This window comes from Euphorbia lathyris, chromosome 10 (genome assembly GCF_963576675.1).
Source record: "Euphorbia lathyris chromosome 10, ddEupLath1.1, whole genome shotgun sequence".
Taxonomy (NCBI): domain Eukaryota; kingdom Viridiplantae; phylum Streptophyta; class Magnoliopsida; order Malpighiales; family Euphorbiaceae; genus Euphorbia; species Euphorbia lathyris.
In genome coordinates, this window is record NC_088919.1 from 40,856,504 (window position 1) to 40,880,233 (window position 23,730).

The window sequence follows — 23,730 nt, forward strand, 5'->3', positions numbered from 1 at the left end:
TTGTCGGAAGACCGCGGTGATATCGGGAAATTAGGTCGCTTTCTAATGTTAGCACAACGTACTTATAAAGTGGTGCACTCAACGTTAAAAGTTGTGGAACAATAGAATTGTAATTACCAGAAAAAATGTATTATGTAGCAGTATGTTTTTGAACTTGCAAAACTCTTTCCAAGAAAAAGATGCAGACAATGTGTTATATACACAAAAATATGGCTGTTTGAAATCAAAACATTACAGAATAAATTAGGTTATGAAGTGGAACGAAAACTAAGCCCTTGTGAGTAAATGGGAGTAATGGAAGGTTAAGTATTAAGTTAACCTTGTTTGGGAGTTATTTTTTGAGAGTAAATGGAGGTTAATGGGGTTAAATCTTTACTTCCTCTAACCTCCAAACTCTAACCTCCAAATTGGGGGTTAATGGGAGTAACGTAAACTTTTTTAAAATTTCTTGTCTCTGCAGTGTAAATTTAACCTTCCTTCCCCTCCATATTTAAACTCCCAAACAAGGTTAAACATTTAACCTCATTTACATCCTATAAACTCCCAAACAAGGTTAACTTTTAACTTTCCATTCCATCACTTCCCTTCCCTTTCCATTACCTCCTTTAACTCTCACCTCCATTAACTTCTAAACTCCCAAACAAAGGCTAAAGTTAATTAAGAAAAATAGACGGTTGTGAAATAGCTGTTAAAGACTGTTAAATGTTATACCTGCAAAAAAAAAAATGTCAATTTGAAAACCTTTAAAAATAAAATTTAACTTAAATTCTAGATGAGCTTAAATTAAAAAAAAATGTCAATTTGAAAACGTTTTCCAAAATAGCACCTTTAAAAAATGTCAATTTGAAAACCTTTATACCTGCAGTACCGAAAAATAAAATTTCAGCCCATGTCTAGATGATAGGTGCAATTTAGCCTAACAAATTGACGAAATTATAGTTAGAAGATCGTCCTTTTTCATTTCCAAAATTGAATTGTATGCAGCATGCTAAAATTATGGTCTGAATTCAGTTGACCATTTGAAGTACATTATAAATGCTGTGGACCAATTACCTACAGATAATCGTCACACATTCTTTTTTTTTTTAATATTATTTTTACCAATGTTATCAGAACCGGACCGGACATCAAACCGGATTTATAATTGGGTCAAGGGTCACTTGGTCGGATCGGATGACTCGGATTAGTCGAATCGGATGATGTAATAAATAAATAATATATATATTAAATATATATATATATATATATATATATATATAATTTGAAATATTTTTTTATAAATTATATATAATCAAATACATCAACTTGACATGAGATAAATTATATATAATTTAGGGTATAATAATAAGATATTGAAATCAAGTGTGTTTATTTGGTCCCCTTTCAAAAAAATAATAAAAAAATTGCTTCCTTTTGAAGAAAATGAAAAAAACTGCTTTCTATAAAGAATTGTGGCTGTTTCTATAAAAAATAAAAAATGGCTGGATTTTATTGGTAATTTTCCAACAATATATTGTCCCACATCGGAAAGATGAGTGGAGCCAAGGATACTTATGCAGTATAAATGAAATAGTCGAGCAAGTGGCTTGATTGCAAGCAGTGCTTGCCATTTGCGGATGAATTTGTTAATTAAACCGGAGTCACTCCGGTTACCGGTCAGACCATCGGTTTCCGATCTGACTTCGGTTCTGACTGGTTTGTTGCAAATGCAACAAACCAGTCCAATTCGGACCGGTAATCTTGTTGGTTTCCGGTTCAATTGGTCGAACCGGTCGTTTTGGTTTGAGTTTTATAACATTGATTTTTACTGTAACACCTGGTATAATTTTATTTTTAACGTTGATAATTAAAGATAATTTTACTTGTAAAATTGGTAAGTTAAACCAATTTTAACTTATAATAAGATAGTTCTTAAAAAGATTTTAAATATTTTCTGATTTTAATAATATAATTAGAAATTAATGTTTTTAAATTTAATGAAATGTTTGGATTGGTGGATTTTTTTTATCCAATTCTTACAAAGTACAATATATTTTTTAATTTTTTTCACCTCTATTCATATATTTGTGATTTGTTACAGTGATAAAAAGTAGAAGATAAGATTCATGATGGAGAAGATAATTTGATAAATTATTTCTCAAATTGACTCAACATATCGATGTGAATAAATTATTTCTCAAATTGACTCAACTTTAGATATTTTTTCCCTTTTTATCCTTTATAACTAAGAAAACATATACTGGATCACTATTGGCTCCAGTATTTTAGAAGCCTTAGATAGCTCTAATACATCATTTTTTACAAATATGAATGACTTAATACATCATTTGCCTCCTGAACTTGTCCAAAAAAAACTTAATTGGCTAAGAACTTTCAAAATATCTTGATAACCCCCTCAACTTGCGTAAACTATAATCAATTGATCACTCAATTCCAAAAAAAAAAAATGTAAACTAAATATGGAAAATGTATTCCGCGCGTCTTACAACAAAATGAATTTATTAAGTTATACTTAGTTCATACTATCTATAAAATGAAGAAAAAGCGAGAAAAGAGAATGTTGGAAATAAATTTATAAACACAATGAATTTATTAAGTTATACTTAATTCATACTATCTAGATATATGATACAAAACAATACATTTATATCCCTAATTCATCAATTAAATTAAATATTAAATTTATCAATTAATGTTTTCAATTTAATATCTATCCATCAAAATTTCAGTCAATCAAGATCATCACAACTAATTAAACAATTCAATAATAATACTAGGTTCAAAAATACATTAAATTATATATTCAATTCATCAATTAATCTTTTCCATTACAACCCTAAATTAATCAAAATTTCAATTAATTAAAATTATTACAACAAAATTATCTTATTAATCGATCAAATAATGATATTAAATTAAAAAAAAAAAGACAATGTCCAAAATTTGTCCTAATCATTTTTATAAAATGTAGATTTAACCTTACTATCAACCATGTCTAAATGTTTAGATTTACAATAATTTAGCAAAAGATAAATTGCAAAAATGCCCCTAACCTTTATAATTATGAGCAATTTTATCACCAACTTTGGCAGTCAAGAGCAATTTTACCCCCTGATGTTGATAAATTGGATCAATTTCAGACATAATTATAAAACACAGATATTTTATTCATTATTCAGCAGCATATCTGTTGGTTCTAAAAAGAAGATATGATATTTTTTATGATTTAATAATATAATTAGAGATTAATATTTTTAAATTCGTTAAAATATTTGATTTTTTTTATTTAACTCATACAAAATACAGTATATTTTTTTAAAATTTTTTGTTTACATTTAATCATATATTTATGATCTATTACTAATTAGTGATAAAATGACATGCATGTGATGACAAAATTCATGAATGAGAAGACAATGTGATGAATTATTTCTCAAATTGACCAAACTTATCAATGTTAAGGGTAAAATTGCTCTTATCTGCCATGATTAGGGATAAAATTGCATCATTTCAAACGTTAGGAGTAAAATTGTTCTATATCTTTTACACCTTATCCCTTTATCAAAATATCAACAATTTAGACATTGTCCTTCAAAAAAACATAAAATTAAATAATCAACTAGTAAATTCTAACCATACCCTAGCATAACAATGTATTTATTTGATCTGAAGTTATTTGCAAATTAAAATACAACTAAGTCCCTATTACTTGTCCGATGTGCAGAATTGATGTTGAACACGGAGACATTTATTCTTTGAATGCCCATACTCGGCTGCTCGTTGGGATTGTATAGAAAGTGGCTGCTCGGGACCTGCGGATTCTAGGAGGTACTGATAGCAGCTGTGCGACGGATCGGGCAATGGTAATTTGGGCTCAACGGAACAGTCTTATTTAGGACGGGAGGTGCAGCTGTTCTCAAGCAGACAGCCCAGCGCACGTTTACTGCATGGATGTGGGCGAAAGTGGCGGAAAGGGAGTGGGTCAGCCGTTGTCTCCGACTCAGGACAGGCAGATTAGGTGGGTACGACCGGCATCAGGATGGTGGAAATGCAACGTCGATGACTTTGTTTTTTCTGTTGTCAATCAGTCTGGTTTAGACGCAATTATCAAAAACGAGGAGGGCGAGTTTATATCATTGTATAGCTCGCATTATACAAGGTTTTTGACTCAGGGATAGTGGAAGCTATTGCTTTTTGTCACAGTTTGGCGTGGCTCACTTCGTTGAACATCAATTAGGATATCTCAGAATTAGAAGGTATAATTGAGGAATTTCAAGATATTTTAGCCCATGATTTAGACTTTAAATTCGTTTTTGTCTCTAAGCAAGCAAACGAAGCTGCTCATGCAATTGTTAGGCACACTTTATCTTACGCTTGCTACTTTGATTCGGTTTCTATTCCAGTATGGTTAGGGATGATTCTCTTCCAAAAAAAATACAATTAAATTACCCGCCATTGATTATAAAAAATTAAAAATAAAAAGATAGCCGCCATTGATCTCCGAATTGAAAGCGGATATAAACGCCATCTTTGAAGAGCCCAACAACATTGGAAAGAAATTCAGAAAAAACAGAAGACACGTGTCAGAAATCTGTTTATTATACCGTTGAAGTCTGTTATGCAATATCCTCCAGGACACAGTGAAATGCTGTACTAGTAATTTATTTTGTTCTGAAACAGAATCACGCACCACGCAAAAAGACATGCCATACAGTTACTAAAACCCTAATTACCAAATCTGAATGTCAGAAAAACCAATTTTAATTTCATCTCTATATAAAGTTTCAGCCTTTTCTACATGTCCATTTCAGAGCTAATCAATATGGCTCCCCGGCGATCAGCAAAGAAGGAGACAATATCAAGATTCTTCAAGATCATTCTTCAACCTAACATTGAACAAAATATGCTCGTAATGCTTCTCTACTTTTTAACACACTTCTGAAAACTTCATTTCTGCTTTCTCATTTTGGGAATTTTGATGTTTGACTTAATAAAGTTGAGATTTTTATTGCAGAGTCTTCCACTTAAGTTTCTCAGCAAGTACAGGAATAAGCTTTCAGATATTGCCAAACTCACTGTATCAGATGGCCGAGTTTGGAAGGTAGGGCTTGAAAGAATTGGGGAAAACATTTGGTTGGATGATGGCTTCCATGAATTTTCTAGATACTATTCACTTAGACATGGACATCAGTTATACTTCGACTATAAGGGTATGTCTGATTTCACCCTTCACATATTCAACCTGAGCTGCTGTGAGATTTCATATCCATCTCAAAATCAAAATCATGTTCATACTTGTGATTCTCCTCCTCCTCCTCCTCCTCCTCCTCCTCCTCCTCCTCCACATCCAAAGAAGAAAACAATTATGAATTGTGAATATAGGAACGAGAACAACATTCTTTCTCCGAGACATTTCAAATCTAAAAAGCCTCATTTCGAGATTATGCTCAAAGATCATAATTTCAGTCATCGTATCGTGGTAAGAAGCTATTCAAGGAAATATGAAAATGTTTGTGTTTGGTGATATACTTACTTGTAGTATTTTCTTTGTTTATTTCAGTATGTGCCAACGGAATTTTCCAGGAAACATATGGCAAGACCATTAGCTAAAACTGAGTACATTGCACTTGAACTCAGTAATGGAAAGAAATGGGATGTGTCGGTTAAACGGAAAAAGTGTGGACGTTTGGTTATTGGAGGAGGATGGATGACATTTATCGAGGAGAATAGCCTCAAAGAAAGAGATGTTTGTATTTTTGAGCTTGTTAAGAAGAATGTATTCAAAGTTTATCTATTTATTGCTTTGTAGAAACACATATTTGGTATTAGCTACTGCTACACTGTTCTAGAGCAAGTTAGTAAGATTTTCTTAAAGAAGTGTACTGCTTTCTGTAATGAAAATAGGTTTTTTGTTGTTGTTTTGTTGCTTCTGGTCATTTGCTTAGACGGTTTGTGTTTTGGTATTGGTTTTTTTTTTTTTTTTTTCCTTCGAGGGAAAATGAACTATTATTAACCAGAAATACCGATTACATCAACCTCAGCTATATGTCTTACAAATGGAGTAGCTGAGTCCCAAAAGGACGGACTAGGCCTAAAGAACAAGCCTTTAGCTAACACATCGGCGGCCATATTGGTCCGCCTTCTAACATAGTAACACATGCATCTTGACACGCAGCTTCAGCTGCTTTGCAGGCATGAATTGCTGCCCCAAAAGCGGACACATCCCTATAGCATTATTCTTCGAGGCATCCGTGACTTGCTTAGCATCAATTTCTATCGTCATAGCTCCCATGCCAGTGTTTTTAAGGGCCTTCTTCAAGCACATTGCTTCTGCCACCGGCACTGACCATCTTACACGCACCCACCGAGACCAGCAGGCCACTATTGCACCCTGTGAATTACGACAAACACACTCGAAGCCAACCTTCCTGTTCCCCGTCTGTATCACAGCGTCAATGTTGATCTTCAGCCGCCTCCCACCTGAGGAGCTCGAAGACTGGCTGCCTCCACCAATTTCACAGTTTGCAGCGTTATAATCCTGCAGAAAACCAAACGCTTTACATACTGTAGTAGTCGCTGGCATCCATTTTCCATTCCAACAGAAGTTGTTTCTCTGCATCCAGATAGCCTACAAGACCAAGCAGAACTTGATTTTGCTCGAACAGGAGTGGGAATCATGCAGCATAGTGGAGACCCATTCCGCGAATACCTCAGCACGGGTATCAATTAGTGCAATTCCTGCTTCCCTCCAGCTATCCGCTGCAAACTTGCAATCGATAAATAAGTGAAAGTTGTGCTCCCAACCTCTCCACAGAAGACACAACTATTTTGAACCGGAAGTGTATCTGTTCATTGCTTTGTAGAAACATAGCTACTGCTGCACTGTTCTAGAGCAAGTTAGTAATTTTTTTTTAGAGAAGTGACTGCTTTCTGTAATAAAAATAGGTTGTTTGTTTTTGTTTTGTTGCTTCTAGTAATTTGCTTAAACAGTTAAACCTGTGTTTTGGTACTGACTTTGTTTATTGAGTTTTGATCAATATAATTGCTCAACATATCCCCAAGGAATTTCAATAAAATTGAGCCAGTTTTATTAAACACTAAGATTTGAATTAAAATTCTTAAAATCATCCAATATTGGCATTTTAAGAATTGAAAGAAAAACGAATAGATGATTGATTATACACAGCATGGTTTTCTTATTTACATTAATCCTACAAGTAGCATAAAATTTGGTTAACAATGGAGTAATTCAATTCTTAAAGAGTGTTCGTCTCTTGGTCCACGAGAAATTAACTTTTCAGACTTTTCGGTATGGAAACAATCAAAATAAGACATGAAAATGAACTTGTTAATATCTAGAAAAATATTGATCCTATATATGAATCAAGTGATTGATTAGCATACATCTCATCTCATTTTGCATAAAATTAGTACATCCAAAGCTTAAGAAGAATCAATGGATGCTATTGCTTAACAAAAACACTGATTTTCAGCTCTCAAACATCCCAAAAGATCAGGAATGAAATGGAAGGAAGAACAAGGCACTCATCCCTTCTTCTTTGTCGTCCTCTTCTTCGTTCTTTCTTTTTCATCATCATCAACATCAATACACAGTCTTCAATTAAATCACCTTCCGCTGTGAGTATTTTTCTTTTGAATTGACAGAAAGAATGTCTAAACTCAATCTTGATTCACTGGAAAGTATGAAATAACAGTTAAATATATATATGGAAATGCTGAAAAACATTTCATACTTGCATCAGCACAAGTTCATATATACACCTCAACAACAATTTCTAACAAAAATGTCCTGAATTTTAAGAGGCCCTAATGCTCAACCCTTTCTTAAAACCCCCAATGCAAGAAGCTTTCTGCACTAGGACATCCCGCTTATCCATAGAAAAGATCCGCCAATCAAAAGCACGAAAGGAGATAAAAGTAGTATAAGGGACATGTGATATATGTGAAAATCAGCTGTGCGCCCAACTAGAATTTTCATGATTTATAAGACATTGCCTCATTATAAATGATGCAGATGCATTCAACTAAAAATAGTGAATGATTGTATACCTTAAAGTACGTTTGTTCAGAATCTCAGGCATCTTTTTCGACTGTACTTTCCTCTGATGTCTTTCTGGGTCTTCTAGACCACAAAAATGCAGACCATGCAGCTCTCCATAGCACCCCATTTGCAAAGTGTGGAATAAATATGCGGCCCCAAAATGGGTAATATGGACCCAGAAATTTGATCAATGTGAAAAATATTGCAATTGATATCAGATGCCATGGAACTTCTGCGTCCTGCCAATTTAATGGGAAATAAGCTATAACAGAAATACAAAGAAAAATTATAGTGTTGTGTATCTACAGCAAAACAGATCAGATAAGATAGACTCAACTCAAAAAGAAAAATAACAAAACATTCTTCAATTAGCAGAGAGAGGGAGGGAGCTCGTTTTCCTCGGATAAATTATTTTAGGACAACTCTATATGGCCCTTTTTAAGGACATTTTGTATAGATCCAAAGAAAAAGAAACAGGTAATCCCAATGTCTCGCATAAATCAAACTCCGGAGTGCAACTATCAGACACCTACTGACCACAAAAGAATTGGACAATTGCGAATTTCAATTATTCGAGGTCTACAGGCTAAAAGCTTTCAAATTTCTTAAGAAGTTAGTTTGCATTTTCTTAAGTAAAGTTTCAACCTTGATTAGCGGAGATAGTTCCAAGATGGTTTCTTGTAAGACCCCAGCTACAACAACACCAATAAGGAGTGGAAAAGGAACAAAATATAGCTTCTTGTGATGTGCACAATATGACATTTCGCTAAGGGAGGTAACCGTCAGCACTGGCAGACACAAATATTTGATAACTGCCACGGTGAGATCAAGTATGAGTTGAATGAAGTTCTCCATTGCTCTATTCCACGGGAAGCTCTTAACTGGCTGAGGAGAACTGTCCCACAATTTTCTCGCCTTGTTCATAAGACGGTCAAAGCTTAACTTCTCCGGGTCACCGGACTGTCCTGCTGTCATATTCATTGCACAAGAGATATTCAGTCTAGATTTTTCATTAATCCCATTTCTTTTACCGCTGAAAATGCCGGTGTGCTGTTCAAAATTTAGTGCTAGTCCCTGCTACAAGGAAGAGGTTCAATAGTTCAGGAAGGCTGTAAAATGCTCAATTCTACCATTATATGTCATATGTGTGCTTAGATTTGAACTTCAGTAAAAAATCTACACCTTTCTGATAAATCTCTAATGCATTTGCTATATGATTGTAACTCAAAAAACAGCATATGTGTATTCTGTTTAATCTAAACAACAATAATCTACACAAGATTAAGGAATATAAATCTATCAAACTCAATCAAAACCCCACATCTCTAATTAAAAGGTAACAATATATAATTGGGCATTCCAAATATATGAAACTAGAAAAACAAATCCCTAGAAAAAATACGGTATTAGAATTGACTAGAAAGACAGAAATAAGCCTACCTTGGGTCCATGGGTGGAAGGGGAAATATGCCTGAGAGCCAATTGAGTCGATGTATGGAGACGGGAGGAAGAAAATAATGAATAGGAGGCATATGGAGAGGCCATATTCTATAAACTTGAAGATGAAATTCTTAAACGATTAATTAATAGCTGAAAATTGATAATTTCATAATTGAATCCAGGAAAAGATAAGATCTTTATTCTGGGTTGGAGTTTGGCGTCGGGTTCAGCTTCAGACGGAGGGGTTTAAGCAGGATTGAAGGTCGTGATCCACTACTGGTGACTACAGGGATTTGGCGTGGGTACGTACGTAAACGCTGCCACATGGCCATTTATATTATTTCCATATTTATATTTTGGGTAATTAATTTATTAGTGCCTATATTTTGACAAAATACACTGTTTAGTCCCTTTATTTTTAAAAACACACGGTAAAGTCCCTAACATTTTTCTCGGTGAACTATTTAGTCCCTAACGTTTTTCTCGGTGAACTGTTTAGTCCATTCCGTTAGACTCTCATGAAGATTCTGTTAGTCAATTTGGATTTACGTTCTTCTTTTCCTTTAAACTCCAATGCATCTGAAATCAACTTTGAGTGTTCTTCTTCTTAATCGTTCAAATTCGTAAGCAATGGGTCTGTTCTTTTTCTTGTTTTCCATACAAATAGCTTCTTCTTCTAAATTGGATTTCCTCTTCTGAAGTTTGAAGGTAAATAGTAAATGGTAATTTAGTCATTTTCGAAGTCATAAACGGTAAAAAATCTAACAAACAGACGGAAGGACTAAACAGTTCACTGAGAAAAAGGTTAGGGACCTTACCATGTGTTTTTGAAAATACAGGGACTAAACAATATGTTTTATCAAAATATAAGGACTAATAAATTAATTACCCTTTTATTTTTGGGAAAAGTACAAAAATAAACCTTGTGGTTACACCAATTTTCGAACAACACCCATGTGGTTTAAAAGTTTGCAAAGTGGTAACATGTACTTTATTCCGTTAGCAAACACATACCAAATTGTGGTTTAAAAGTCAAAGGAAAAAGAGTTAATTTGGTCCTTATATTTATTTATTTTTATAAATTAACCCCCTTATTACCTAATTATCACAAACAAACCCCAAAATAAAAATTAAAAATCAAATACACCATCTTCTCCATCTCTCTTTAATTTTTTTTTTTTCTCTTTGTTAATTTCTCTCTAAAATCAATTAAATTTTCATCTCTTTCTAAAAAATTGAATGAATCAAATCTTTAAATCTTAATACATTTACAATATCAAATCAAATGAATCAAAGATATCCAACATGAAGTCTGGGCTCCGTGATGCAACAACTTCTCTAGTATCAGATTTGATACCATTAGAAACATACAACATTAAATCCATTTTTTCTTTAAGCACCTCAAATTTTGATAGCATTCGTAACTGGAAGAAAAAACACATGAACTTCACAGATCAATGACACGGGAAAGTTTCCGAATCCGGTTTAATAAGAAGTCTCACTGCTTGATTGTGGCTTGGTAGAGAGCGTTCTTTGCATCAGGGCGGTTCGTTTCAAGGACACCTGCAACCTTATCAATCTTGCAATGAAGCTTACTTGCTGCAATAAAACGTGATAATTCCCTGAAAAATAGATAAGCTTGACTTACACATCAATGAACTCCACCTTCTTAATAGCTTGAATTTTGTCATCCCAAGCTGTAAAGTAAAGAATACCAAGTCCATCTTCTACTCAACTGCAACTGTTTTGCTTTCTGTAAGCTTTAGTTGTTCCGATGAGCTTCTCCAACTTCACTTTCACCTAAGTTTTCTTCAGCATCAACAATCCTAACAAAGACAACTGAGTAAAAAAAAAAAAAATTCAATTGATTTTAGAGAGAGAAATTAACAAAGAGAAAAGAGAAAAAAAGAAGAAAAATAAAAAATTAAAGAGAGAGGGATAAGATGGTGTATTTGATTTTTAATTTTTATTTTGGGGTTTGTTTGTGATAATTAGATAATAAGGGGGTTAATTTATAAAAATAAATAAACATAAGGACCAAATTAACTCTTTTTCTTTTGACTTTTAACACCGTTAGTCAATTTGGTATGTGTTTGCTAACGGAATGAAGTACATGGCACCACTTTACAAACTTTTAAACCACATGGGTGTTGTTCGAAAATTGGTGTAACCACAAGGTTTATTTTTGTACTTTTCCCTTTATTTTTTTGTTGTTGGCTTTCATTAATTTCTCTTCAAGAAGAACGATAAAATTACCAAACTCGTTATTAATTTTTTTTTCTCTCTCTAATAAACATAATAAACTATCAATTTGGAAGTATTGAAAAGCTACATAATCTTTTTTATCACTTTTTTTTAACTTATTAATCTAATTAATTTGACAAAATAATAACCCCCATTTCATCTTTCCTAGATGATATCTTTTTTGAAAACTTTCCTAGATGATTAATTTGTATTTAAATTACTATTTCAACTAAATTTTATTATTTAAAATGCCTACTTTTTGATGAAGCATCCGAGTTGTCTCGACTTCGGATGCCACCATCGAGCTCATCTACTACCCTTCGATATCGGATAGCTCATCAGGTCCACACACCCTTAAAGCTCATCTTTAACAAGCCCAGGACTCCGGAGGTACTCAAGTCATTTACTACTGTTCCACCCAAAACCTATAAATAAGATTGATCATGCACTATAATAGGGGTAATCTTTCTCTCACTATACTCTCTTTCTACACCTTATCATTCACTAATTTGATCGTGAGAGCGTATTCCAAGAACCGTTCTCAGCGCAGGTAGCCCGACAAGCGAATGTGGATCTTGACTCCTCATCACTTTTTATTACGGATGAAAGGAGTACTGTTATATTATCTTTATTTTATATCCGCCAAAAAGAAATAGAATAAGACCACATTTATTTGTCAGAAAATATTGTGCTGAAAAATAATTTTTTGATTTTCCATTATTTGTTTGTATAAATCAATAAGAAATTTTAAGTTGATAAACATAAAAATATATAAAGAAAAATGTTTTGCCATTTCATAAAAAGTAAAATATTGTTATATACCTTTTGAAAGCCGACTTTATTTTTTCTTACTCTTTTGAAAACAACAATCATCGACCACTTATTTTCGTTGTTGTAGTCAAACACCGGAATTTTTTTTCCTTACCCAATATTTTCCAACAAACAAATGAACATAAATTACAAATTTGTTTCTTTTGCCCTTAATATTTCCAACCTGGATCAATAAGAGTCTCGTTTATAAGTTCTCATGTATAGTGCAAAATTGGGCCAGATTGTATAATTTACTACTTTACAAGTATATTTGTACTTTCCGGAGAGCTAACGTTTTTTAGAAGTATAAATATATCAAAATCGTACAATTTTGTTCTTATGTTTCCAATTTGAAGCAATTTGAAATCCAAGAAACGAAAACCATAAACAAGTCCATTATCTAGACCCAAAGCTGCTCCAAATTGGAAATTGAGGCCAGAATGGTATATTTTCAAAGTTAAAGATATATTTGTACGTTATGAAAAACAAATTTAAACTTTATCCTAATAGAAATAGTACTTTTTAAAGAAATTTAAGGTATTATCTTATTAACCAGGATATCTCGTAAACCTCCTAAACTTATTTAAAATGTCTCATCAACACCATAAATTTACATGACAAAACAAAAAGAAATTTAGATAAGTTAAAATGTGTATTAAGTTAAGCAAATTCAGAAGATTAGTACAATAGATCATTGTAATCATTTCATAAAGGTAATACGTCACTTTAAACAAGTTTAGAGAACTATTGTAAATGAATTCACTAAGCTAAGTTCAGGTAGCCAATCAGACAAATGCAAGGATCCCCCCTAATGTATTAAGACTTCTTTAATTGTTATGATATAATATAATAATCATATAACGTATTGTAACATCATTAACATTTTTCAGACATGGTCTTGGACAAAAATAATTTCGTCTGTGAGGGTCACTTGGTGGCATTTACAGCCGGTCCCAAGCCCGGACAAAGGAGGAGGGTTGCGGTAGGTTTGTGGCGGCCAGCGTAAAACTTAGCCACATCTTATGACATGAACCATAATATGAATATTGTGGGGGCGTTCCCTACTCAGCGACGCGCTGCACTTCTTAGACCCGGGTGTAGCGAAAATATGCAAGGGTTGCTAGGTCGTCGCCCCGAAGCGGCGCGCCACCCCAAGACCCGGGGGTGGTGTCAAATATGCAAGGGTTGCGGGTAAATAAGCTAGTCCACGGTAATGGTATGGGTAGGGGTAATAGGTTACGCTTTGGGGCATGGAACATAGGCTCTTTGACAGGAAAATTAGCTGAAATTGTAGATGTTATGAAGAGGAGGAGAATAAATATAATGTGCCTACAAGAAACCAAGTGGGTTGGAGCCAAGGCTAGAGAGATAGCTCATTGGGGTTATAAATTGTGGTACTTAGGAAAGGATAAGGGTAGAAATGGATAGGTATTCTTATTGATAGGGAGTATATTGATGATGTAGTAGCGGTGTCTAGGAAGAGCGATGGAATTACGAGTGTTAAGCTTGTGATAGGAGATGAGGTTGTGAATGTCATAAGTGCATATGCGCCACAAATAGGATTAGATGTCTCTATAAGACAAGCTTTTTGGGAGGACTTGGAGGAAGTGGTGCAACAGGTTCCTAGCGATGAAAAGATGGTACTAGGTGGTGATCTCAATGGACACGTAGGTTCTAGGCGAGATGGGTTTGAGAGTGTTCATGAAGGGTATAGTTTTGGAGATAAAAATGAAGCAGGAAATGTTATCTTGGAATTCGCATCAGCCTATGACTTGAGTATCATGAACACATGATTTATGAAAAGAATATCCCACTTAGTGACTTATCGGAGTGGCGGTAATGCGAGCCAAATTGACTTCTTCCTAGTAAGGAGTGCTTGGAGAAAGAGTTATATTGATTGTAAGGTGATCCCTGGTGAGAGTACGACAACCCAACATAGAGTAGTGGTGCTTGATTTTCGAAGTAGGAGATGTATGAGAAAACGAACACCACAAGTAGAGACTAAGATTAAGTGGTGGAAACTGCAAGGGGAGAATCAACAAAAATTTGTGGATGAGATGGCCAAAAAAGATATTTGGACTTGTAATATGGATTTAGATATAGATTCGATATGGACTAAGATGGAGCATAGTATAAGGGAAGTAGCGAAGAAAGTTCTAGGGGAATCTAAAGGTAGCATGCCACCAGGTAAGGACACATCTTGGTGGACAGAAGAAGTACGACAAGCAGTAAAGAGTAAGCGAGAATCCTATAAAATATTAGGGAAGTGCAGGAGTGATGAGAACTACGAAAAGTACAAAGAGGCTAAAAGGGAAGTAAAGAAGGTCATACGAGATGCTAGAGCAAAGGTGAATCGAGATCTGTACACAAGATTGGATACGAAGGAAGGGGAAAGAGACATATATAGAATTGCTCGGATGAGAGATAGGAAGACGCGAGATCTCAGAAAAGTTAAATGTGTGAAGGATGTGGCCCAAAAAGTCCTAGTTGGAGATAAGGATATCAAGGAACGATGAAGGTCCTATTTTGATAACTTATTTTATGGAGAGCTTGGACAAGAGGTTGGAGATATAAGTATCCCTCACGATATGATAAATCGTGAATGCATACGGAGAATTCAAAAGGGTGAAGTCAAAATGACATTAAATAAGATGAGATTGAAGAAAGCAGTAGGACCTGATGGCATCCCTATTGAGATTTGGAGATATTTGGGAGAGAGAGGAATCGAATGGTTGACGACGTTCTTCAACAAAATTTGGAGAAACAATAAGATGCCATCCGAATTGAGGAAAAGTATTCTAATCTCGTTGTATAAGAACAAAGGTGATGTCCAAGATTGTGCCAACTATCGAGGAATCAAATTAATGAGTCACACTATGAAACTGTGGGAGCGAGTGATCGAACAAAGGCTAAGGAGGACGGTGAAGATCTCGGAAAACCAGTTTGGCTTTATGCCGGAAAGATCAACTATGGAAGCCATCCACCTAATGAGACAATTAATGGAGCACTATCGAAATAAGAAGAAAGACTTGCATATGGTTTTCATTGACTTGGAGAAGGCATATGATAAGGTACCAAGGGAAGTACTTTGGTGGGCCCTAATAAGGAAAGACATTTCGCGGAAATATGTTGACATCATAAAGGACATGTATGAGGGAGCATGCATGAGTGTACGCACCAGTGTTGGGAAGACTGAAGAGTTCCCTATTACGATTGGAGTGCATCAAGGTTCTGCACTAAGCCCTTTTCTTTTTGCCATCGTTATGGATGAACTAACGAGTTCACTTCAAGATGGTATACCATGGTGTATGTTGTTTGCAGATGATATTGTGTTGGTTGATGAGACGAAAGAAGGCGTGGAGAGGAAGTTGGAACTATGGAGACAAACTTTAGAATCTAGAGGCTTTAAGCTGAGCCGAAGTAAGACAGAATATTTGAAGTGTAAGTTTAGCGGCGATAGGAGTAGGGAGGCAGGGACAATCACACTAGATGGGAGAGTTGTTCAGGCATCGGATTGCTTTCGGTATTTAGGATCTATTATCCAAACGGATGGAGAAGTAGATGAAGATGTTGCTCATAGGATTAAATCTGGTTGGGCGAAGTGGGAGAGTGCTACGGGTTTCCTTTGTGACCCCGGCATGCCAAATAGATTGAAGGGAAAATTCTACCGCACGGCAATCAGACCAGCACTGTTATATGGTACGGAGTGTTGGTCAGTGAAACACGGTCACACTCATAAGATGTCTGTGACGGAGATGCGTATGTTGAGATGGATGTGTGGTCATACGAGAAAGGATCGGGTGAGTAATGAAATAATTAGGACAAAAGTAGGGGTTACATCTATTGAGAATAAAATAAGGAAAAACCGACTAAGGTGGTTTGGCCATGTAAGTCGAAGAGCGCTTGATGCGCCGATTAGGAGGACTGAAGAGTGGCAAAGGGATGTAGTGGTGAGAGGTAGGGGAAGACCTAAGCAAACTTGGAAGAGGGTGATCAAGAGTGATATGAGTGTATTGGGGATTGAGGAAAATATGGTTGTGGATAGGAAAGAGTGGAGGGAGAGAATTTGTATCGCTGACACGACTTGATTTCACGATTTTATATGATTGTTCATGTTAGCCGACCTTGAATCATTTCGGGACTAAAACTTTGTTGTTGTTGTTGGTCTTGGACAAAAATCCAAAGCAGCTGTGAAAATCATTATTGTGTATGTTTTATCACCGGTCAATAGCAGCAACCAAGTAAAGCTTATATTTGGTTAAGTCTACAACTTTAAATCAAATTACTGGAATCTCTATTACATTCCCATCCCACAGTTTCAACACGAACAACATAACATTTCTTAAATGGACATCAAGCATCTAAAACATTTTTATTCCGCACTGTATAGGAGTTTCGGAAAGACTATGTCTTCCAAGTTATCTGAATTCAAATTGGTCTTAACAAAGATACTACTTCAAGATGGCAGAAAGAAAAACAGACCAGTTCAAAAGGAATAAATAAGACTTTCAAATCTAGAGACCTATTTCAGTTCTTAACATGATACAAGAAACTCAAAACTACTTAAAAGAATTCCGATAAAATCTTACAACCATTAAGAAAACAAACTCTGTCATCAGGATTGTGCGGTCATTTGCTACGGCATTTTATCATCAACCCAAAAAGACTCCCGAAGTTTAAAACTCAACACTCCTCACTCTCTCTACACCAGTTGTATCGCAAAAATAAAACATAGTTAAGCTGAATAGGTTCTCTGCAAAGATAGATCCCGAAGAAGATGATTAGATTAGAGATCCAAGTAACCAAATAATAGTCTCTGAGTAATTAGACAAATATAATTCAGCACACCAGAAGATCCTTTGTTATGTATAGAATCAGTGGACCACAAATGCTTACTAGTTTACGGGTAATGACTATAAGGTGTTATGGAAACAATGGCAGGTAGCCAAGCCCTGTATTTTCTGGAAATCCCATCATTATGTTTAGATTTTGTACAGCTTGCCCGGAAGCTCCCTTCACAAGATTATCAATCTGCACCACCATTTTCAAGATTTTAAGAGCTTAGCTAATGCAATGTGAAAAACAAACCAAGTTCAGCATAATGGTAGAGTAACTGATACATACCACTGATATAATAATTGCTCTTCCAGGAATTCGATCAGGAAAAACATTCATGTAACAGTAGTTAGAACCTCGAACATCATGAGTACGAGGAATAACTCCTTTTTCCAGTATTTTGACAAATTCTTCATTCTGAGATAGAAGTTAACAGCGAAAAAAGTAACAAAAACTTGATCAGAAAAAGAAATGATAGACAAAAGCAAAACAAAAATTATGCATATGAACAGTGCTCTCTCAAATACAATCCCTTCAAATCCAACCCTGAACTGCCAAGCTGCAGGGAGAAAAGAGATTTCACAGGCTGTCCTGCCTATCAAACAAATGGGAATAGAGAAACCACTGAAAATCACTTGTTTAGCAGAAATATCATTAACACTGTTATAACATTTATTTAAAAATGGTTTGGGGGATAACTATTTATCACTGCATTCTTGAGCATAGATATAGTTCCTGACTTAACTTTAAGATGAAGCACCTAAAAACACATCTGCAAAAATCAGTAGGGAATGAACTTCTATCTGTTCCGCTGATAGTTGAATATGTTTCCACAGATGGTACAGAAAACAGTTTATTCCTTAACCAGTGGTATTGTTGAACAGAAATATGAAGTCCTGATATGTCCAGCAGTTAAACATACCTCATAGGAAACCTTCAATTGCTTGTACAAATCCTCAGTTGTCACTCCTGAAGCCATTTCCACATATATAGTTGATTGCATCCCACGGGTCTAAAGAATAGCAAAAGAGATGCTAAAGGATGCATTCTTTTGTAAGCATGAAAACAAAATGAATCAGTTACATCGTCCATGGAAATGATTTTTACCATTGGCATCAAGTGTGGAGTAAAACTGACAGTTACTTTCGACTGTGCAGCATCAGATAGTCCCTGTTCAATCTCTGGAACTGCATATCAAAATCAAATTCCATATTACTTCAAATTAAAACTCAATATGACAAGATTTGGATTATAAATCAGAAGATTGATATGAGAATTCAAAATTCTTAATAAAAGACTACAAAAGATTATAAGGCTGTCTAATAGATAAGGGCCCAGTTTCTATGATCACCATGACGGTGCCTTGTAACTCCATAGGACATAATTCCTTCCGTTAATTCAGTATACAGATTTGCCACCTTGGCACCGCGCCCTACACAATGCACCAGCAAGTAAGACGATGAAGAAATTGAAGCTAGTAGCAAAGGTAACTTACTACCGGTGTAAAGATGAGGAGAGACACGAACCTGCTCCGCTCACACCTGATTTTGAGTCAATAATGATATTTTTATGTTCAATGAGATTAGCCTGCAACAATCAGATTCCATTGATAATTCAATAAAGAAAGAGCTTCTGTTTTTTTTATCAGAATCCCCAGCACAGTTTGGAATTATCAGAATGCCAGGACATCAAACATAATAAGACAAGACAGACTTGAGACACGGTAAGATTTTTCTGCAGCAATATCTCAAAACTAACAGAACTGAGTAATTAAATGACTACCAAATGACAATTGGATATATTTTAAAATTACGAGATCATATGAAAAGAAAATTTCCAGCCAGAAAGTAGCATGATTTTCAAGAACAATCTTCCCATAGCAGAACATGGAGAAGTAATCAATTATACAAGAGAAAAAAATGATAGAACTTAAAAACAGACACAGACCTTTATTAAAGGAACAAGAGGCAGTTGAATTGATGTTGGATAACACCCAGGATTAGCAACTAAATGTGCATTTTTTATTTCTTCTCTGAAAATCTCTGTCAGACCATATATAGCTTCTCCCTACATCCACATAAAAAGAACTCAATCTGAATAAATTCATGAATTTGCAACGAGGACAACAACCATTCAAGAAAGAGATGAACAAAAAAATAAAAATAAGTAAATAAATAATCCTAGAGCATCTTCCTCTTGCACAATCAACTTAATGTGTTTCACATTTCAAAAACTAATCAGTCCTAAAGTCTAAAAGTTTCATGAGAAACTAGGTCTATTTCTTCCTCATATTAAATATTCTCCAAGACATGTAAATGCATATATAGATCTATTCATATTGTGAAATATTAGGTAAGAGTTTATGTACTTAGAAGGGAGATAGATATGAGGTACCTCACCTGCAAATCAGGTGCTCTATGTGATTGCCCATACCATTCTTCATACTCTGAAATATGACGTAGCCGGAAGTCCTGATAAATTGTTAGAACTTCAAATTATTGGTTCAAACCTTAATTGGAATTATTTGAACAATTCAAACTACTGAGGGTGCTGAAAACATACTGCAGAGAGATCTACAATTTTTAACCCCTTTGGAAGACCCATGATGATTTCCTGCAGCACATACAAGAAGAAAGGATCAATTATTGCAACAAAAAGGCTCATTGAGAATTTTCAAATTAAAGGTTAAATTCATTAGACCTCAACTATTGCAAAAAAATGGATTTAAATACATCGGGAACTAGAACATACTTGTGTGGTTCCATGAGGCAAACAACAAAAGACAGCATCTACATCAGAAAAACTTGCATCATTCGTAGATACCAAAACAGGTAGATCCTAGGAAAAAAAAAAAAAAATTAAAATACACAGGAAAGAATGATATTCATAGATAAAGAAGACATAAAAGAACACGTATATGTCCAAGTCATACCTTTTGTGTGATAAAATGAGGAAACACAGAGTCCATTGATTTGCCAGCATTTCTATCAGCAGTCATAACCGAAATACCAAAAAAGGGATGATTTGCAAGGAGTCGAATGATCTGATAAGAAACGAATAGGATAATATCATCTAATTCTTTTCTTAGTTTTGTTTTAGCAGATGCAACTCCCATAATAAATAAAATAAAAATATATATACGCAACTGTGAAAATTTAGAATCGAAATTCTTTTTTCACTTCGAATCTTGCAAATTTCAAATCTGTACTTCCTATCTGCATTAGAGATATACAGCAATCTGTCATCCTAAAGTATCAAAGTTTTGCATTTTGATCATTAAAAATATGAAACACTTCTCTCAAGTGTCTACTAAATTTTCAAGGAGAAACTTAATGATCATAACCAATGAGCACAATTATCAATAGGAAAAGTTCCTCTCATAATAACATTACCTAAAACCAAATTTACCAATTGGTCATCTTTCTTCCTCTCTAGCTAGCTCACCCAACAAAAAAACAAAAGCAAACATAATAAACAGAAAAATTGCACAAACCTCCGCACCAGTATAACCACTGGCACCAAGAAGAGCAACTCGGACTTCCTTTTCCTGCTTAGAATTTCTAATTACTAGACTTCTAGGTGACAATGCCGTGGATCTTCCAACATAGAGCCTGCATTCATCTCGTTTTCTCAACTTCGAAAATTTCACTTCATCCTGAATTCAAATGCGCATTCAAAAGTATCGCTTTAAATTGGAAACGAAAAAGAAGTTAGTGAAAATGAAAATCCTGATCATCAACCACTGACCTTCCACAAGCACCCTCTGTTGCTGCAAATTGAACTGAAAACCGAAGTACTCATTTTCTCTAACAAATAGTGTACAGTTAGGGACAAATCGGATGGTACAGTATAACTTTATGAGATGGTACAATGGTTTTACTTTGAGAAGTTAGGATTGCGGCTTTTGTAGGAATTGGACTCTTTTATTGAGTGATAGTGAAATTAGGGGCTCAAGTTCAAGAAAAAAGAATGAAAGACAGCTTCTTTTTTTCCTAATTCCTATCAGAAGCCACCAAAATGACAGTAACTTGCCAAAACCCTAGATTTTGAGAGTGAAAGGGTTTTTGTGATGGAATTCGAGTGAGAAGTCATTTTATTTGATGGGCTAAGATTAGAAATCACCTAAAATTTACAATTTGCCCGTCTATGCAGATAGCAGAAAATTTTGGACAAGTTGCCAAGAAAATAGGTCCGATGCGATTAGGGGTGGCACGGTTCGGTTAACCGATCTATAAGGTAATAAAATTAAACGAACCAAAACCGATCCAAACGTATTGGTTAACCGTTCGTTTAGTTAACCATAAATCCACGGTTAATCATAATTTAATCAAGACCTATATCATATAACATGTTGAAGATCAAGAGTAGCTATCCTTGTATTAATGATTAAATATTAGATAGCATTATATATAGAGGTTTGAAAGAGTCAAATTAGAAATTTTACCAAACAAGCAGAACAACAGAAATTGGATTACAACTAGAAATTGGATTAATCCTTAGAAAATTGGGTATAGGTCCTTAAAATTCAATAATTGGGAACTTAAAATTCATTCTAAATACAAAAAGTCAATAATAACTAAGGTAGCAGCTGTTCTTGCTTTATTTCAAAGCTCTCTGTTTATCAATGGCTGAAACAGAAAATACCCAAATCCAAGCCACATTGAACGAAAAGATAAAGACAGTAAACCCAGACATCAGCAAACCCAGACATCAGCAAACCCAGACATTGCTACTTACTTTAATCAACTAGGGTGGTGAGAGATTGGAACGACGGCGGTGTAAAACGACGGTGGTGCGAGACGGAACAACGACGGTGCGAGACGGAACGACAGTGGTGCGAGAAAGAACGACGCTGCGAGATCGCTCGGAAGGGATGGAGGAACGACGGTGCGAGGAGATGGAATGCTTGGCGTCTTCTTTTGTTCTTTTTAGGTTTTAAGAATTGGGTAAATTACACCCATGGCCACTATTAAACTCCATTTAACAGTGTGGCGACTGAACTTCACGGTATGGTGAGGAAACTTCACACTTTTTAACACCGTGGTCATTCAACACCTCAAAAGGATTATTGACGATCCAAAAATAAAAAAGTTGAAGAGTTAATGATATTGTAAGGAACTTTAATTCTTAAAAAAAAATTTGACATCATTTAGGTGTTGCTTGGTTAGCAGGGAGAAAGTGAAATTTTAAAGAGAAAGCTCAAAAAAATGTTATTTTGAAAAGTAAAAAATGTGGTTTCATAGTAAATATCTGAGCAACTTTAATTCTTGAATATTTTCATTTTGAGGTCATTAACAGTCATTTTGAGAAGTTAGTTAGAATTGAGTGACTATCGGTATTAAAAATATAAAATTCAATAGTCATACCGTTAAAAATTAAAGTTCAGTAGCTATAATATTAAAATGTTGAATTTCAGTGGTCATAGCTAAAGTTCAGGTTTTCTTTTCTTCATAGCAGAAACAATAAAGAATAGTGATGGTTTGTTTTATATATAATTTGCATATAATATGGGGTTAATTATAAATAACTACATTGTGGTTTGACCGATTTGCGACGTGGTATCTGTGGTATTTTTCTTTATAAACACAATCTTGTGGTTGTCATCGTTAACAAAATCAAGGAAACGATAGAAATTCTGTTAAATCACAGGACATTTTCATGATTTTTTTTTACTTTGTTGTGTTGACCTTCTTCTTCTTTTTCCTTCTCTCTCCTTTTTCCATTCTTCTTCCATGTGTGATGTTGTGGAGATGGATGCTTGTCACGTGCTACTAGGTAGACCATTGCAATTTGATTGTGATGCCTCACATGCGGGAAGAAGCAACACCTACACCATACGCAATGGCGGAGTCCGATACATCCTTACACCTTTGAAGAGTTCTCCTAATAAAAATGAAGACCACTTTGGAAGCTTGTCCAATTTGGGAGTTGAATGTGAATGGGTGCATTGGCGGAACGAGTGAGACATTGAATCATCTTGACTTGGTTCCATGGATGAGTTAGCTAGCCACTTTTTTAAATGAAGTCAAATCCAAAGAGGTGAATGAAGTTGAGAAGGGGGAGAGCAGAGTTGAAAGTGAGGAAGTTGAACCGATATCTAAGGGTGACAAGTATGTGTCTTCCAACGAGCCACCTAAAGGACTTCCACCTTTGAGGAAACTACCACATGACCTAGCATGGGATCCGGGAGATAGTGCACCTAACTCTATATATGGTGAGTTGAGCTCTAAAGAGGAAGATGAAGATTACTCTATGAAGCCTATTGATAGCATCGAGACGCCTAGCACATGCGAAAGAATCAAGTCGCTCACTTGGTAAAATCTGAACTTATTCTTTTG

General features: G+C 35.0%; 3 protein-coding genes across 5 annotated transcripts; 1 reads left to right on the top strand and 2 right to left on the bottom strand.

The window, feature by feature from the left end:
- The first annotated feature begins 4,572 nt into the window (after positions 1-4,572).
- LOC136209855 (B3 domain-containing protein REM9-like) lies at positions 4,573-5,934 on the top strand. Its single transcript, XM_066001457.1, has 3 exons — positions 4,573-4,909; positions 5,015-5,479; positions 5,561-5,934. Exons 1-3 carry the CDS (start codon positions 4,799-4,801, stop codon positions 5,807-5,809), a joined length of 825 nt encoding a protein of 274 aa, XP_065857529.1. The 5' UTR covers positions 4,573-4,798; the 3' UTR covers positions 5,810-5,934.
- A 1,378-nt stretch (positions 5,935-7,312) lies between these two features.
- LOC136207963 (uncharacterized) lies at positions 7,313-9,788 on the bottom strand. 2 transcript variants are annotated; one of them, XM_065998819.1, is made up of 4 exons: positions 9,503-9,788; positions 8,708-9,139; positions 8,071-8,301; positions 7,313-7,694 (listed from the first exon to the last, which is right to left on the bottom strand). In XM_065998819.1, the coding sequence occupies exons 1-3, from the start codon at positions 9,605-9,607 to the stop codon at positions 8,095-8,097; spliced, it is 744 nt and encodes a 247-aa protein (XP_065854891.1). In that variant the 5' UTR covers positions 9,608-9,788; the 3' UTR covers positions 7,313-7,694; positions 8,071-8,094. The 2 variants fall into 2 exon arrangements, with proteins under 2 accessions (XP_065854891.1, XP_065854892.1); XM_065998820.1 differs by having other exon boundaries at positions 8,708-9,136; positions 9,503-9,787.
- Positions 9,789-16,903: 7,115 nt separating this feature from the next.
- Positions 16,904-22,340, bottom strand: LOC136209113 (probable N-acetyl-gamma-glutamyl-phosphate reductase, chloroplastic). 2 transcript variants are annotated; one of them, XM_066000493.1, is made up of 15 exons: positions 22,130-22,340; positions 21,140-21,198; positions 20,886-21,047; positions 20,325-20,435; positions 20,144-20,230; positions 19,955-20,005; positions 19,792-19,863; positions 19,340-19,459; positions 18,919-18,979; positions 18,744-18,824; positions 18,500-18,579; positions 18,315-18,404; positions 17,681-17,809; positions 17,453-17,587; positions 16,904-17,309 (listed from the first exon to the last, which is right to left on the bottom strand). In XM_066000493.1, exons 2-14 carry the CDS (start codon positions 21,191-21,193, stop codon positions 17,480-17,482), a joined length of 1,206 nt encoding a protein of 401 aa, XP_065856565.1. In that variant the 5' UTR covers positions 21,194-21,198; positions 22,130-22,340; the 3' UTR covers positions 16,904-17,309; positions 17,453-17,479. The 2 variants fall into 2 exon arrangements, with proteins under 2 accessions (XP_065856565.1, XP_065856564.1); XM_066000492.1 differs by lacking the exon at positions 22,130-22,340 and having other exon boundaries at positions 21,140-22,120.
- Between the last annotated feature and the right edge of the window lie 1,390 nt (positions 22,341-23,730).